Source organism: Danio aesculapii, chromosome 16, assembly GCF_903798145.1.
Source record: "Danio aesculapii chromosome 16, fDanAes4.1, whole genome shotgun sequence".
In the NCBI taxonomy this organism is placed as follows: Eukaryota; Metazoa; Chordata; class Actinopteri; order Cypriniformes; family Danionidae; genus Danio; species Danio aesculapii.
In genome coordinates this window covers 7,463,507-7,477,324 of record NC_079450.1, presented here as the reverse complement: position 1 = coordinate 7,477,324, position 13,818 = coordinate 7,463,507, and the positions used below count along the sequence as shown (strand labels likewise).

The following is a 13,818-nucleotide window of genomic DNA, read 5'->3' as shown; positions in this document are numbered from 1 at the left end:
AAATGGTTAAGGCATTTTAGAATGTCCAAAACAACATTTCAGATGTTTGACAATGGGCTCAGCCTTCGTCAGCAGAGGAAGTTCAACCTGCAACAGGAGCTGCTCGAACAGTTCTACTCAGCTGTCATCCAATTCATATTCTGCACTTCAATCACCGTCTGGTTCGGCTCAGCTGCCAAAACCGACCTCCATAGACTACAGCGAATAGTCCGGACTGCTGAACGAATCACTGACACAACCCTTCCTACACTTCAAGAACTGTACTCTTCCAGAGTGAGTAAAAGGGCTCGCAAAATCACTCTGGATGCCTCACACCCAGCACACTACCTGTTCGAACTGTTACCGTCTGGTCGGCGCTTCAGAGCACCGAGCACAAAAACAGCCAGACACAGGAAAAGTTTCTTTCCTCAGGCTGTCTACCTTATGAACAGTTAAATATTCCCCTACTGTGCAATAAATATGTGCAATACTTTCTACATTCGCATTTGTACACAGCACCTTATAACCTGTATATTTATAACAATCTGTACACACAATTCAACATCCAGATTTTTTGACTAACTGCATCTGTTTAATGTTTATCATCTTTTTTATTTTTCACATTTATTTATTTTGTGTGGTCACTTTCACTTTATGTACACTGGAAGCTTAGCCAAAACAAATTCCTTGTGTGCGTAAAGCACATTTGGCAATAAAACTGATCCTGATTCTGCTGGTTTGTCCATTCACACACATTTTGATAATCACATGATCTCTTATAACAATATCACATGACCTTTTTTAATGCTCATACTGGAATTTGTTCGGTAAAAGCGTTTCCATCATAGTTTATGCGCATCTTTTCCTATTGAATAAAGTTAATCCTACTCAGTTATTATGTGTATGTGTTTTATGCATTTTGCCGTTTCCATCAACCATTTTTTAAGCGCATATCAAAAATGCACAAAAAAATAGGTCGATGGAAACATAGTGTTCACACCGAAGAGTCTGCAACAGGAGAGACATTTCAACATTTCACATGTGTTGGGATGATTTACTACCATACGGACAGATTTTTCAGCACATTTCTGAATATTAGGCAACAGCACTACGTTGTTAACAGCCATCTGTCTTGACATGCATGCATATTTCTTTAACAAAAAAAAAAGAAAAGAAAAGAAAAAAGGGGTTATTTTATAGTACTATTAGTTAATAGTACCTGGTGTTGTTAGCTATTAAGTAATCTTTAATAAACAGCTTACCATAGCTTAATTTAACCACTTAGCAGAACAGGAACCAGGATAAATGTACATTATCTACTGAAAATTCTATATACACACTTTAAGTAAAAGACCAGATCACACTATTTTAGGATGTGCATTTAATCAAATTTACAAAAATGGTTGCACATTTAGTAGGCCTATATAAAAAATAGCCTATATAGGCAGACTTTTGACAAGGTGCTTTGTTTTTTATACTTCGGGTGTATTTTAATATAGCTGATTTTGATGAATTAGCAATAACTTTTGACTGCTTTTTCCTTTTTATGCTGTTATGCACACATTATATTTCACACGCATATGCAAGGTGACTGAAATTGAAATTTAAACACAAAAAATACTGAGCCATTAATAGTTTAAATGGTAAAAACATAAATAAATAAACAATTAGAATATGAAGGAGAACATTGACGTTTAATCTTGCGGGATGTAATTTACGTCCTGCGCAAAATAATTTTTATTATAAGTTTAGAGATCTGCTTGATGTAGGTCAGTTTATTTGTATGCTTTTGATAGCGTTCAAGTTAGCGCCGGACCGTTTCTTTGTGTTTTACTGGTATTTTCTTTAAATAAATGTTTATTTAGGCCTATTTAATTTATAATTTATTATTTATGTACAATAATTGAGACATAAAATGAGATAGTAAAATATAATCAACAACGAAAATGTAAATAAAAAAGCTTATTTGTTGACTGTCTTAGTCTTATCATTTTAAAATAACAAACACTGTATCTATAAACACTCAATCTCTCTATATTATATATATATATATATATATATATATATATATATATATATATATATATATATATATATATATATATATATATATATATATATATTATATTAGCCCCCCTGAATTTTTAGCCCCCCTGTTTATTTTGTTATTTTAGGTTGTTAACTAGGTTAATTAGGTTAACTAGGTAGGTTAGGGTAATTAGGCAAGTTATTGTATAATGATGGTTTGTTCTGTAAACTATTGAAAAAAATAGGGGGATAATAATTTTGATAGGGGATAATAATAGGGGATAATAATTTTGAAGATTTAAAATATTTAAAACTGTTTTTATTTTAACTGAAATAAAACAAATAAGACTTTTTTTCAGAAGAAAAAATATTATCAGACATACTGTGAAAATTTCCTTGCTGTGTTAAACATAATTGGTTTTAAAAAATTTAATTATTATTATTATGATTTATTTATTTAGGCCTACGTATTTGTATGTATGTTTGTACTTTCATTTTAGTTGTCTTTTATTTCTTTAATTTCACTTAACCTCCTAGGGCTAACAGCACATTTTAGCTCTTAAGTGGCTGTTTAAAATACTTTGAATGTTTTATATTCTGTTCCAGACATACAGTGTCATCCTACAACTGTTTTGCAGCATATGAAATGTCCCAAACACTATTTTTAACTGTCCAAAATAGGAAAAAAAAATTTAATCTCTGATAGTCAAAGCAAGTAAAAAAAAAAATTCTGTTAAATATGCATCTTTTCTCTAAAAGTACATCATATTAAAAGATGATACTTAGGTTTTTATTCTAATTAGGTTTTTATTCTAATACTCCTTTAGAGTGGCAGCAGTACAAGGCACGGCGGTAATGCTCATTTTAAAGTGTCACCCTCTGTATACATACACAGTACCATCAAAAAGCATGTTTAAAGCTAGTATCAACTTTGTTTTTAATAGATTTTAATAATTTACCATAACCTACATAGAATAAAAGTATAACTCATCATACTAAATGTTAAGATATTATAAATGATTAAAAATATTGTGCCGACAAATAAAAAGATTTAAATGATCTGTTAATGAGTATTTTGGCAGCAAGGTGGCACAGTGGGTAATGCTGTCACCACACAGCATGAAGCTTGATGGTTCGATCCTCGGCTGGGTCAGCTGGCATTTCTGTGTGGAGTGTTCCGGGTGCTCCGGTTTCCCCCACAAGTCCAAACACATGCGCTATTGGTGAATTAGGTAGGCTAAATTGTCCGTAGTGTGTGTCTGTGAATGAGAGTGTATGGGTGTTTCCCAGTGATGGGTTGCAGCTGGAAGGGCATTCGCTGTGTAAAACATATGATGGATAAGTTGGCGGTTCATTCCGCTGTGGTGACCACAGATTGATAAAGGGACTAACCTGAAGGAAAATGAATGAATGAATAACCTATATATTTCAGCAAAAATTAAACAACAAACTCATTCTGAGCTTTACCTTTCAGAATACATAAGAATAAGTAATCATACTAAATGTTAAGATATTTTAAATGATTAAAAATATTGTGCAGACAAATATGTAAAGATTTAAATAGTCTGTTATTGAGTATTTTAATTTGTCTCACATGTCTCTAGTTCTATGTCTGTCCAGGCATATGTTGTTATACAAAAATGCATACCAAAATTGTATATAAAAACGCATACCAAAAAAACAGCGATCAAACACGACACATTCTAAGGTACGTGAAAAACATGCTAAACTGTCATACACATATTTTGATACTCGAAAAGCCCTTTTCATCTATGACCCACATGCTGCTTTAAGTACCTAGCAACCGCCCAGAAGAGCCTAGCAACCGCCCAGAACACCCTTGCACTACAACAATGTGAGAAAACCACTCTCGACAGTTCAGCAACCATCCAGGGATGGCCCACAGATGACCTGCAACACCCTAGAAACAGAGAAACAGCAAAACTAATGCTGAGAAGCTGTCGACGGTGGACACTTTTCCATTTACTAATTGAATTCATAGTTTGTTTTTAAGGATCATGTTGGGCTTATGCAATTGTACAGTGCATTTTTCTAATGTATGACTTGTGGAATAATTTGCTCAGTGTAGAAATGTTTGTCAAGATTCCTTTTGTGTACATAGCTGATTGTATGTTATGCTAGGTTTTGAATTGTAACCATGGTCTTATGTTGCATGAGTATAATTATAATATATAGCAGTGGTGGGCAAACTTTTTAGACCCGAGGGCCACATCAAGTTTTGCAAACCAAGTGAAGGGCCACATGTCAAATCCTTCAAAAAATAACTTTAATTCATAGTGGCAGTATGCATAGAACATGTAATATCGGACAGAAACATGTCACATTAACACAAAGCAGATTTCTTTTAATAGTTATTATTGAGTCAAATTTTCAAGTCAAATGGATTTGCACTGCTATTTATATTTATCAGTCATCATAAATCAATAAAATAATCCCCTAAAAAATAATGATAATAATAATGTAATAATTTTTACAGTGGAGAATAGAAAAGATATTGTCTGATAGACAAAATCTCCTATTAACACATAAAAATAATCCTTTAAAGTTTACTATTCAGTCAAATTTACAATAATCTGTCGGCGCCAGTGGTGTAGTGGTTGGTGCATCGACGCATGTGCTCCGGTGCTCGCGGGGACCCAGGTTTGATTCCAGCCTCATGGTCCTGTGCCGATCCTTCCCCTCTCTCTGCTCCCCACGCTTTCCTGTCAATACTCTACACTTTGCTATCCATTAAAGGTGAAACCCCCCCAAAAATAAATATTTTTTACAGTAATCTAATTTGCACTGCTTTTAGAATATACAGATCAATCATCACAAAACTTGATAAAATCACAAATCTTTGATAAAAGAACTTTTGAAAGTGGATGTATGCATTAAAAATATATTCTATCACAAAAATTAACACAATTAACCAGCAATTATTATATAATCTGAATCAAATTCACAACAATCTCATTTGAGCTTGTATTAATAGGATCATAATAACTCTTATAAAACTATGAGATAAAACTGAAGAGGAATCTTAGTCTTTGTTATTCCAAGTCATGTTATTATGAGTGTTAATGTGAACAAGGAGCCTGAAAATAAAGCTATATTAATATCAACAGCAACACTCTCGCAAAATATCCAGCTGATTCATTCGTTGCCTAACGACATATAAAAAACCGCACTGCGCTCATTTTTTTCTTGTTAACAAAAAGGCATTGTGGTGTGAAATTGCGCGTTCGGTGTGATCGGCCGCTTAAGGTTGTAGTCCTTAAAAACAGCAATACTTTCTTGGCATATTAGACCTGCCACTTTCTGTCATTTTCAGTCATTATGGTCGTGTGAATCTTAATATGTTCTAATTCTACTGGTTGCACTTACTGGACCGCGTTCAGTACTGCCATCAAATGGCATTCACTTGTATTGCATCATTAATTTACTAATTCTGAAACCAAACCGTTACTCAGAAGCAGCATTTTAAAAACTCCCTTGCGGGCCGGATGAAAGTGTTCAGCAGGAAGCATATAGCCCGCGGGCTATAGTTTTCCCACCTCTGGTATATAGTTATAACCAATAGTTATTTATAGGGATAACCAAATATACACTGTGTCAAAATTATAGATTTTTCCTTAATGCCAAAAATCTGCATGTATATATGTATATGTATGTATATATATATATGTATATGTATATATATATATATATGTATATGTATATATATATATATATGTATATGTATATATATATATATATATATATATATATATATATATATATATATATATATATATATATATATATATATATATATATATCAGTGGTGTAGTCCTAAAAAAAAGTGGTGTACTATTACCCACCCAACCATGCTGTTTTATAATTTTACCTGAACGTTTCAGCGAGACATCATTCAGTTGACTTTGAAAAACTCACGAAATTTTCTCGCAGCGGCTGGGGTCGTCAGGGGGCGGGGAATGGCGCAAAATATAAACAAAAATGCACCAATTGTAACAAATTAAGATGAGAGTTCAAAACAAAACATTTGGTATTCAGTTAAGGGATGCGAATACACGTAAATTATGGAAGTCTAATCAGCAAAACAAGTGAGTATACCGAGGGTATATGCAATTATTGATCCTCTGAAGTCGTAATACCCAAACAGCTAGTGAAAAAAAGTAGGCATACTGAGTATAGCCCCGACTACACCACTGGTGTACATGTATATGTATATATATATATACACACATGTACAACAGTTCTGTCTGGTTCTTGAATCTGATTGGCTGACAGCTGTATGATATTCTGCAAATAACAGCACTCGTACAGCCTCTTCACCCTTCAGCTTTGTGCATTACTCCGCCCACATACAGCAACAAGCAGAGTACACTTTACAGTTTATCAAATATTGTTGCTGATCACATAATGTACTTTAGAGGCTTTTTATGTGAGAATGTAGTTGTTTAGATTGCAACTGTGCAGTTTATTTATGAGGATAGTGCCTATTTTAAAATATTTTATATTTTGGAGCATCGGATTCAGTGCATCGGCTGTCATCAGCCTGTCTGAGCAGACCAAAGAAAGTGGCGGTTGACATTCCGCTACAAGATGGCGACAGAGACAGCATAATAAGTGCTTAGGGGAGAAAAACTGCAATTTCTTAGTGCACGTTTCAAACTACAGCTGAACAAATCATTATAAATTAAGTATGTGACATTATAAGTTGATCTCTCTCTCTCTCTTGTATGTTGTAGTGCTGTATTTATACCACAGAAACTTGTATTGCTTGCGGTATTATGTTTGTGGTTATTTATTGTGATATCCATATAGCAACAGAGAAATACTGGGAAATCTCTGTAGACTGATGGCATTTCATGCCATTCAGCCTTAGAGTTTTAAAATATGAGCAAAATCACCTGCTTTGTCAACACTTTAGACATTACGCTAGAGAATCATTCAAACACTAGCTCTAAAGTGACGTTTGTGAATTAGCATTGGTTTCTGCTGTTCTGACGTCAGCTGCAGATGTGAATGAATGGCCGAATAAAGTAGTTCCTCGTACAAAAGGATTTTTAGACTTTGATTTTCTTTATTATATACATGTTTATGCCGTTGAACTGTTGTATAAACGCAATATCACGCTCATAGCAGTTCGATATGGCTGTATATGGGCTGTATAAATAAATCTTAATTTTTGATTAGTAATAAGCATTGCTAAGAACTTAGTTTGGACAACTTTAAAGGCAACATGCTCGGTATTTAGATTTTATTGAACCCTCAAATAGTTTCTCTGCTTCTTTGAATGCATGTCTTATATTGTCCTCAATTAATTTATCAATCTTTTTTTTTAAGCATATGCCTTGTTCTTTTCTTGATAAATGTTCTTCAGTTGCAAAATAATTATTCTGCAAAATATAGACTACTCCTGCCTCTCTGAATTGATTTATACAGAACTGTCGAGTTTATGTCCAGTATTTAAGGGTAATATATTGTAATTAACTGTAATTAACTAAAAACATTCAAAGTAATCCCTCACTTTTTTTAAAGTGGAAAATACATTGAATTACAGCTATAAGTTACTTTGTAACTGATTACACTCAACACTGCTCCACACTGTAAATAATATCCGTAAATTAGCAGTTTCCTATATTTTGTGATTCATGTTTTTATTTTTGATTTCCCCCGGTTTATTTATGCTTTTGAATTGCATTATGGGACTTTGAAAAGTGGTCGCAAGAAAGTCGCTGGTTCGTGTCGCAGCTGGGTCAGTTGGCATTTCTGTGTGGAGTTTGCATGTTCTCCCCATGTTGGCGTGGGTTTCCTCCACAGTCTAAACACATGCGCTATAGGTGAATTGAATAAACCCAATTTTCCGTATAGTGTATGTGTGTGAATGAGTGTTGGCCACCGTATGAAAGGGCGTCTGTGCTGTAAAACATTTGCTGGATAAGTTGGCAGTTCATTCTGCTGTAGCAACCCCTGATAAATAAAGGGACTAAGCCGAAGGAAAATGAATGAATGAATGAATGAATGAATGAATGGTGTCCTTAATTAAATTATCAATCTTTTTTTCCTTAAGCATATGCAGTTGTCTTGATAAATGATAAATATTCTTCAGTTGCTAAATATAGAGACCTCTGCCTCTCTGAATTGGTGTATACAGAACTGTTACATTTATGTACAGTATTTAAGGGTAATATATTATAATTAACTGTAATTAACTAGAAACATTCAACGTAATCTCTAACTTTTTAAGTGGAAAATACATTTAATTACAGTAAGCTGGGCCTACTTCGTAACTAATTACACTCAACACTGGTCCACACTGTAAAAAATGTCCATACATTAGCAGTTTTCTGTATTTGGTGATTCATGTTTTTATTTGCCTCCGTTTATTTATGCATTTCAGTTGCATTATGGGACCTTGATATTTCTTCCAACAACTTTTAACCTTGAAATGTTATTTTAGACAAATTTAAAAGCAATTTGCTTAGTATTTAGATGTTTTTGAACCCTCAGATTTAAATAGCTTCTCTGCTTCTTTGAATGTATGTCTTATATTGTCCTTAATTAATTTATCTATCTTTATTTCCTTAAGCATATGCAGTTGTCTTGATAAATGAAAAATGTCAAATGCACTTCAGTTGCAAAATACATATTACTCTGCTTCGCTGAATTGATTTATTCAGAACTGTTACATCTATGTACACTATTTTAGTACAGTATTATATTATACTAAACTGTAATTAACTGAAAACATTCAGAGTAACCCCTTTTTTTAAGGGAAAGTACATTTACTGTGTAACTAATTACATTCAACACTACTCCACACTGTAAAAAATACCCGTAAATTAGCAGTTTTCTGTATTTACAAGTCATATATACAACTTTTAACCTTAAAAAGTTCGAAAAAGTTACTTTTATTAACATGTTTAATAGTTTAAAGTGATATAATTGTCTGGGTTGGTGTTGTATATTACGTTACAAAATATATACACTGTCATATACATTATTTAATATTTTTAACTACTAAAATGAGAATAAAAGTCACTTTTTTAAACTCTAGAGTTAAATTTTTAACATCAACAAGTCGAAAGCGCAAAGATCAACATCCCATAATGCAATTCACAACCGTAAACAGGCCTTAAACGGACAACACAAAATATGGAAACTGTTAATTAACCTCCTTGTTTTGTGCATGGTCACAAATAGGATCAACATGCCCTAAAAACTAAAACGAAACTAAACAAATTCGTGTAATCACCAGATTCAACCCGTGGCATAAAGTGAACGATAACTGAGTTTCCTGAGAACTGACATCTAGCCCCGGCCGTTCTCCCTGCAGCATGTGTGTTCTAACATGCATATATGCGCTTCCATGTAAAAAGCCTTATCAGATCACGGATATGCGTGGTGTTTGTGGGAGCAGCAGTGTATTACAGCGATGTGAAGTGAATTCGGCAGATGGCAGTATCTGTCAGACCCGCGTGAGCGCCTCAACAATGACACTCGCAGTATTGTAACATTGAAACATTCGTGTACGCGGTGCGCGCAGATACAACGCAGCCAACAGATGCCGCCGAGCCGACACACAAACACCGACGACAATTAAACCTGCGATGGCTTTTGTTCTAATGTGTGCTGGAGAGCCTATATCGGTAGATACTAGAACCGACAGCTAATACGGCCAGGCACAGGCGGCTGCGTGCGTTTCACGGGGGCTCATGGCGGAGTTTGTCGCCGAGAACTGCGGGGTCTCATCGGCGGGCGGCGGCAGAAAGTCTCCCCAGCCATGCGAAGAGGCGGCCGGCAGAGCCGCAGGCGAGGTGTCGGTCTCCAACGGGGACTGTGGACTGTGTGCGCCCGAGAACCAGGGGCTCGACACGGCAGTGGTGCTGGATGGCAAAACTGGAATACCGCGGAAGACCAGTATTATTAAGGTAAACGGTCGTTTTACTCATTTGTAATCTCGTCAAACCTCGCCCTGATACGTGCAGTAGTGATCATCCACAGGTTTTGGGGGCTCTCAGATGCACAGAAATCTCAGCCCACAGTAGACATGTCATTGCTGTTTCCACACGATCATGCGTTTAGTGATTTCACGATGCACATCAGTCACGTGCACTCGTTTACATTTATTTCTGCTTTTAGCTATAACTAGTCTCTGAATGCCTCGTTATTGCATAACTAGTCATTATGTATGCTAGCTGTTGCTTGTAATTCAGTTTTAAAGGTAATTGCACATCATCTCTCAGTAGTAGCCAAAGCTTTATGGTATTTATTCCTGATTCACTAGTTCTTGCATATTTAAATATACATTATATTCTTTTAAACTACTAAAATGTCAATAAAAGTCACTTTGCTAAACTGTAGAGTTGAATTTTTATCATCAAAAGTCGACAGAGCAGAGATCAATGCAATTAAATACTGTAAATAAATGAAAAACACAAAATACGGAAACTGTTAAACAATTGGTACAGTTTTGGGGGGCTCTCAGGTGCACAGAAATCTCAGCCCACAGTAGACATGTCATTGCTGTTTCCACTTGATCATGCGCTTTGTAAATGCACAATGCACATTAGTAGCTATAACTAGTCAAAATGGCTTATTAAGGCGTAACTAGTCATTATGTATAATAGCTGTTGTTTGTAATTCAGTTTTACTGCTAATTGTACATAATTTCTCATTTAGTAGCCAAAGCTTTATGGTATTTATTCCTCTTCACTAGTTCTTGTAAATTTTCATATGCATTATATTGTTTCAAACTACTAAAATGTCAATAAAAGTCACTTTGCTAATCTGTAGAGTTGAATTTTTAACATCAAAAGTCGACAGAGCAGAGATCAATGCAATAAAATACCATAAATAAACAGAAAATGCAAAATACGGAAACTGTTAAACCATTTCTACAGGTTTGGGGGGCTCTCAGATGCACGGAAATCTCAGCCCGCAGTAGACAAGTCAATGCTGTTTCCACTTGATCATGTGTTTTGTGATTTGATGATGCACATCAGTCACGTGCACTCCTTTACTTTTAGCTATAACTAGTCTCTGAATAGCTTATTAAGGCGTAACTAGTCATTATGTGTGCTAGCTGTGGCTTCTAATCCCGTTTTAGTGCTGATTGCACATCAATTTTCAGTTAGTAGCCAAAGCTTTAAGGTATTTATTCTTCTTCACTAGTTCTTGGATATTTAAATATACATTATATTATTTCAAACTACTAAAATGTCAATAAAAATCACTTTGCTAAACTGTAGAGTTGAATTTTTAACATCAAAAGTTAACAGAGCAGAGATCAATGCAATTAAATATTGTAAATAAATGAAAAACACAAAATACGGAAACTGTAAATCCATTTGTACAGGTTTGGGGGGCTCTCAGATGCACAGAAATCTCAGCCCACAGTAGACATTACAGTGCTGTTTCTACTAGATCATGTGTTTAGTGATTTGATGATGCACATCAGTCACGTGCACTCCTTTACTTTTAGCTATAACTAGTCTCTGAATAGCTTATTAAGGCGTAACTAGTCACTATGTATTCCAGCTGTGGCTTCTAAACCGGTTTTAGTGCTGATTGCACATCAACTAGTAGCCATTCAGTTAGTAGCCAAATCTTTAAGGTATTTATTCCTCTTCACTAGTTCTTGCATATTTAAATATGCATTACATTTTTTTCAAACTACTAAAATGTCTATAAAAGTCACTTTGCTAAACTGTAGACTTGAATTCTTAACATCAAAAGTCGACAGAGCAGAAATCAATGTAATCCACAATCGTAAATAAACCGAAAACACAAAATACGGAAACTGTTAAACCATATGTACAGGTTTGGGGGGCTCTCAGATGCACAGAAATCTCAGCCCACAGTAGACAAGTCAGTGCTGTTTCCACTTGATCATGCGTTTTGTGATTTCATGATGCACATCAGTAACATGCACAAGCTATAACTAGTCTCAGAATGGCTTATTAAGGCGTAACTAATCATTATGTATTACAGCTGTTGCTTCTAATCTGTTTTTAGTGCTCATTGCACATTATTTATCAGTTTGTTACTAGTAGCCAAAGCTTTAAGGCATAGTTCAGCCAAACATTAAAATGTACTCACTATTTACCCTCGCTCAAATGGTTATAAACTTTTATGAAACACAAAAGAAGATATTTGGAAGAAAGCTGGAAACCATTGACTTCTATAGTAGACTAATACTATGGACGTCAATGGTTACTGGTTTTCAGCATTCTTCAAAACATCTTCTTTTGTGTTTAACAGGAGATATTCATTTTTGGGTGAAGTATCTCTTTAGTGATATTCATTCCAGCTTCACTAGTGCTTGTTTATGAGTTGATATTAATCATATCTCATCACATCTAGCAAAAATGCGAGTTGTAAAACTGGAATATGCACCAGCAACATTCCAAATGCATACTTTAGTTAATAGTGAATTATATTACCAGTGTATTTATATAGCATGTAATGGTAATTCAAAGTGTTTAACATAAACAAGAGGATTAAAAGAATCATAAAGTGTAAGAAATAAACACCATACAGAATTTAAATGATTTAAAACAAGTTTAACGTGCAAATTGTTATAAGAGTTGCAATGTAAGAAGACAGAATTGCAACACAAGCAAGAAATGTGAGGCTGGTAAAGTTAAAATTACAAGAAATAAACACTTTTTAAAGAAAAATAAAGTCCAAATGTGTATATTTACAAGATATTAACTCAGAAACTGTGAGAAAGTTGCAAATCCAAGCTAAAAAGTCAGAATTGCAAGATATAAACTCAGACTTGCAATTGCAAAATGTTCAGATTTTGATTAAAGAGTCAGAATTGAGAGATATAGACTCATAAAAGCAAGAATTAAACTCATATATTTGCAAACTGTGTGATAAAGTTGACATTTTAAGTAGAAAGTCAGAATTGCTATAAAATCAGAAATGCGAGAAGGCCTTTAAACTCGAAATTACATGAAATAGCCAGCTTTTAGAAGTAAAAACTACATTTTTACAGGCTATAAATTCACAAACTGTACTGTGAGAAAGGTATAAACTCTTGACTCTACCAAAAAAAGCCTCAAGATCAAGAGTCAAACCTGCAAGATAAAAAGTTGCAGTTATTTTTATTATTATTATTCCACAATGTCTTTCATAATTGATGGTAGTTCAGTAGTTTACAGAAATGAATGTTGTGTAAACTTGGCCTGCTCATGAATCACATCTGATGGCAATTTCTAATGCCAGTTCCGTTTCAGACATACTGAACTCAAGCCGTAATCTTTAGTAACGTGAGCCTCTGTGCACATATTTACCACATGTGACTCATGATTATGATAAAAGTACAATTTATTTATTTAGTAGCAAATTAACACAGCAAAGCTATCCAAAGTGCTTGACAGAGTAAAAAAAAATACCAAAGAGAATACAATTAAAATTAGGGCTGCACGATATTGAAAAAACTCAGATATTGCGATATTTTACTTGTCTGCGATATGTATTGCTATATGAATACAATTTCACCTGATGGTTTACCAAGGCTTTTTTTGGAAGAAATCTTGAATTTATGACTGATTATGGTCATTCTGTAGGAGGAAGTGAATCATGGATGAAAAATAATAAGCAAATAAGTACAAAGTAAAAGTAAAACAAACAGCGGTATGGTTTTCTGGAGTGTCAAGCAGTATTCAGATCAAATGAAATGTAAAATAACACTGTGAGGACATCATTGTATTAATTATTAAGTAGAATTATCATCATTAAAGGTGCAAATGTTGTATTTTTTGTGCCTGAATGCTTCGAGCTCTCTTGAAA

At 34.4% G+C, this 13,818-nt stretch overlaps 1 protein-coding gene across 1 annotated transcript in view; it reads left to right on the top strand.

The window, feature by feature from the left end:
* The first annotated feature begins 9,477 nt into the window (after positions 1 to 9,477).
* LOC130243333 (inactive phospholipase C-like protein 2) overlaps positions 9,478 to 13,818 on the top strand; it is a 131,880-nt gene continuing 127,539 nt past the window's right edge. The window contains exon 1 of the mRNA XM_056475472.1: positions 9,478 to 9,947. Within this exon, the coding sequence (XP_056331447.1) occupies positions 9,732 to 9,947 (216 nt within the window). The 5' untranslated portion in view covers positions 9,478 to 9,731. The remainder of the gene's footprint in view (positions 9,948 to 13,818) is intronic.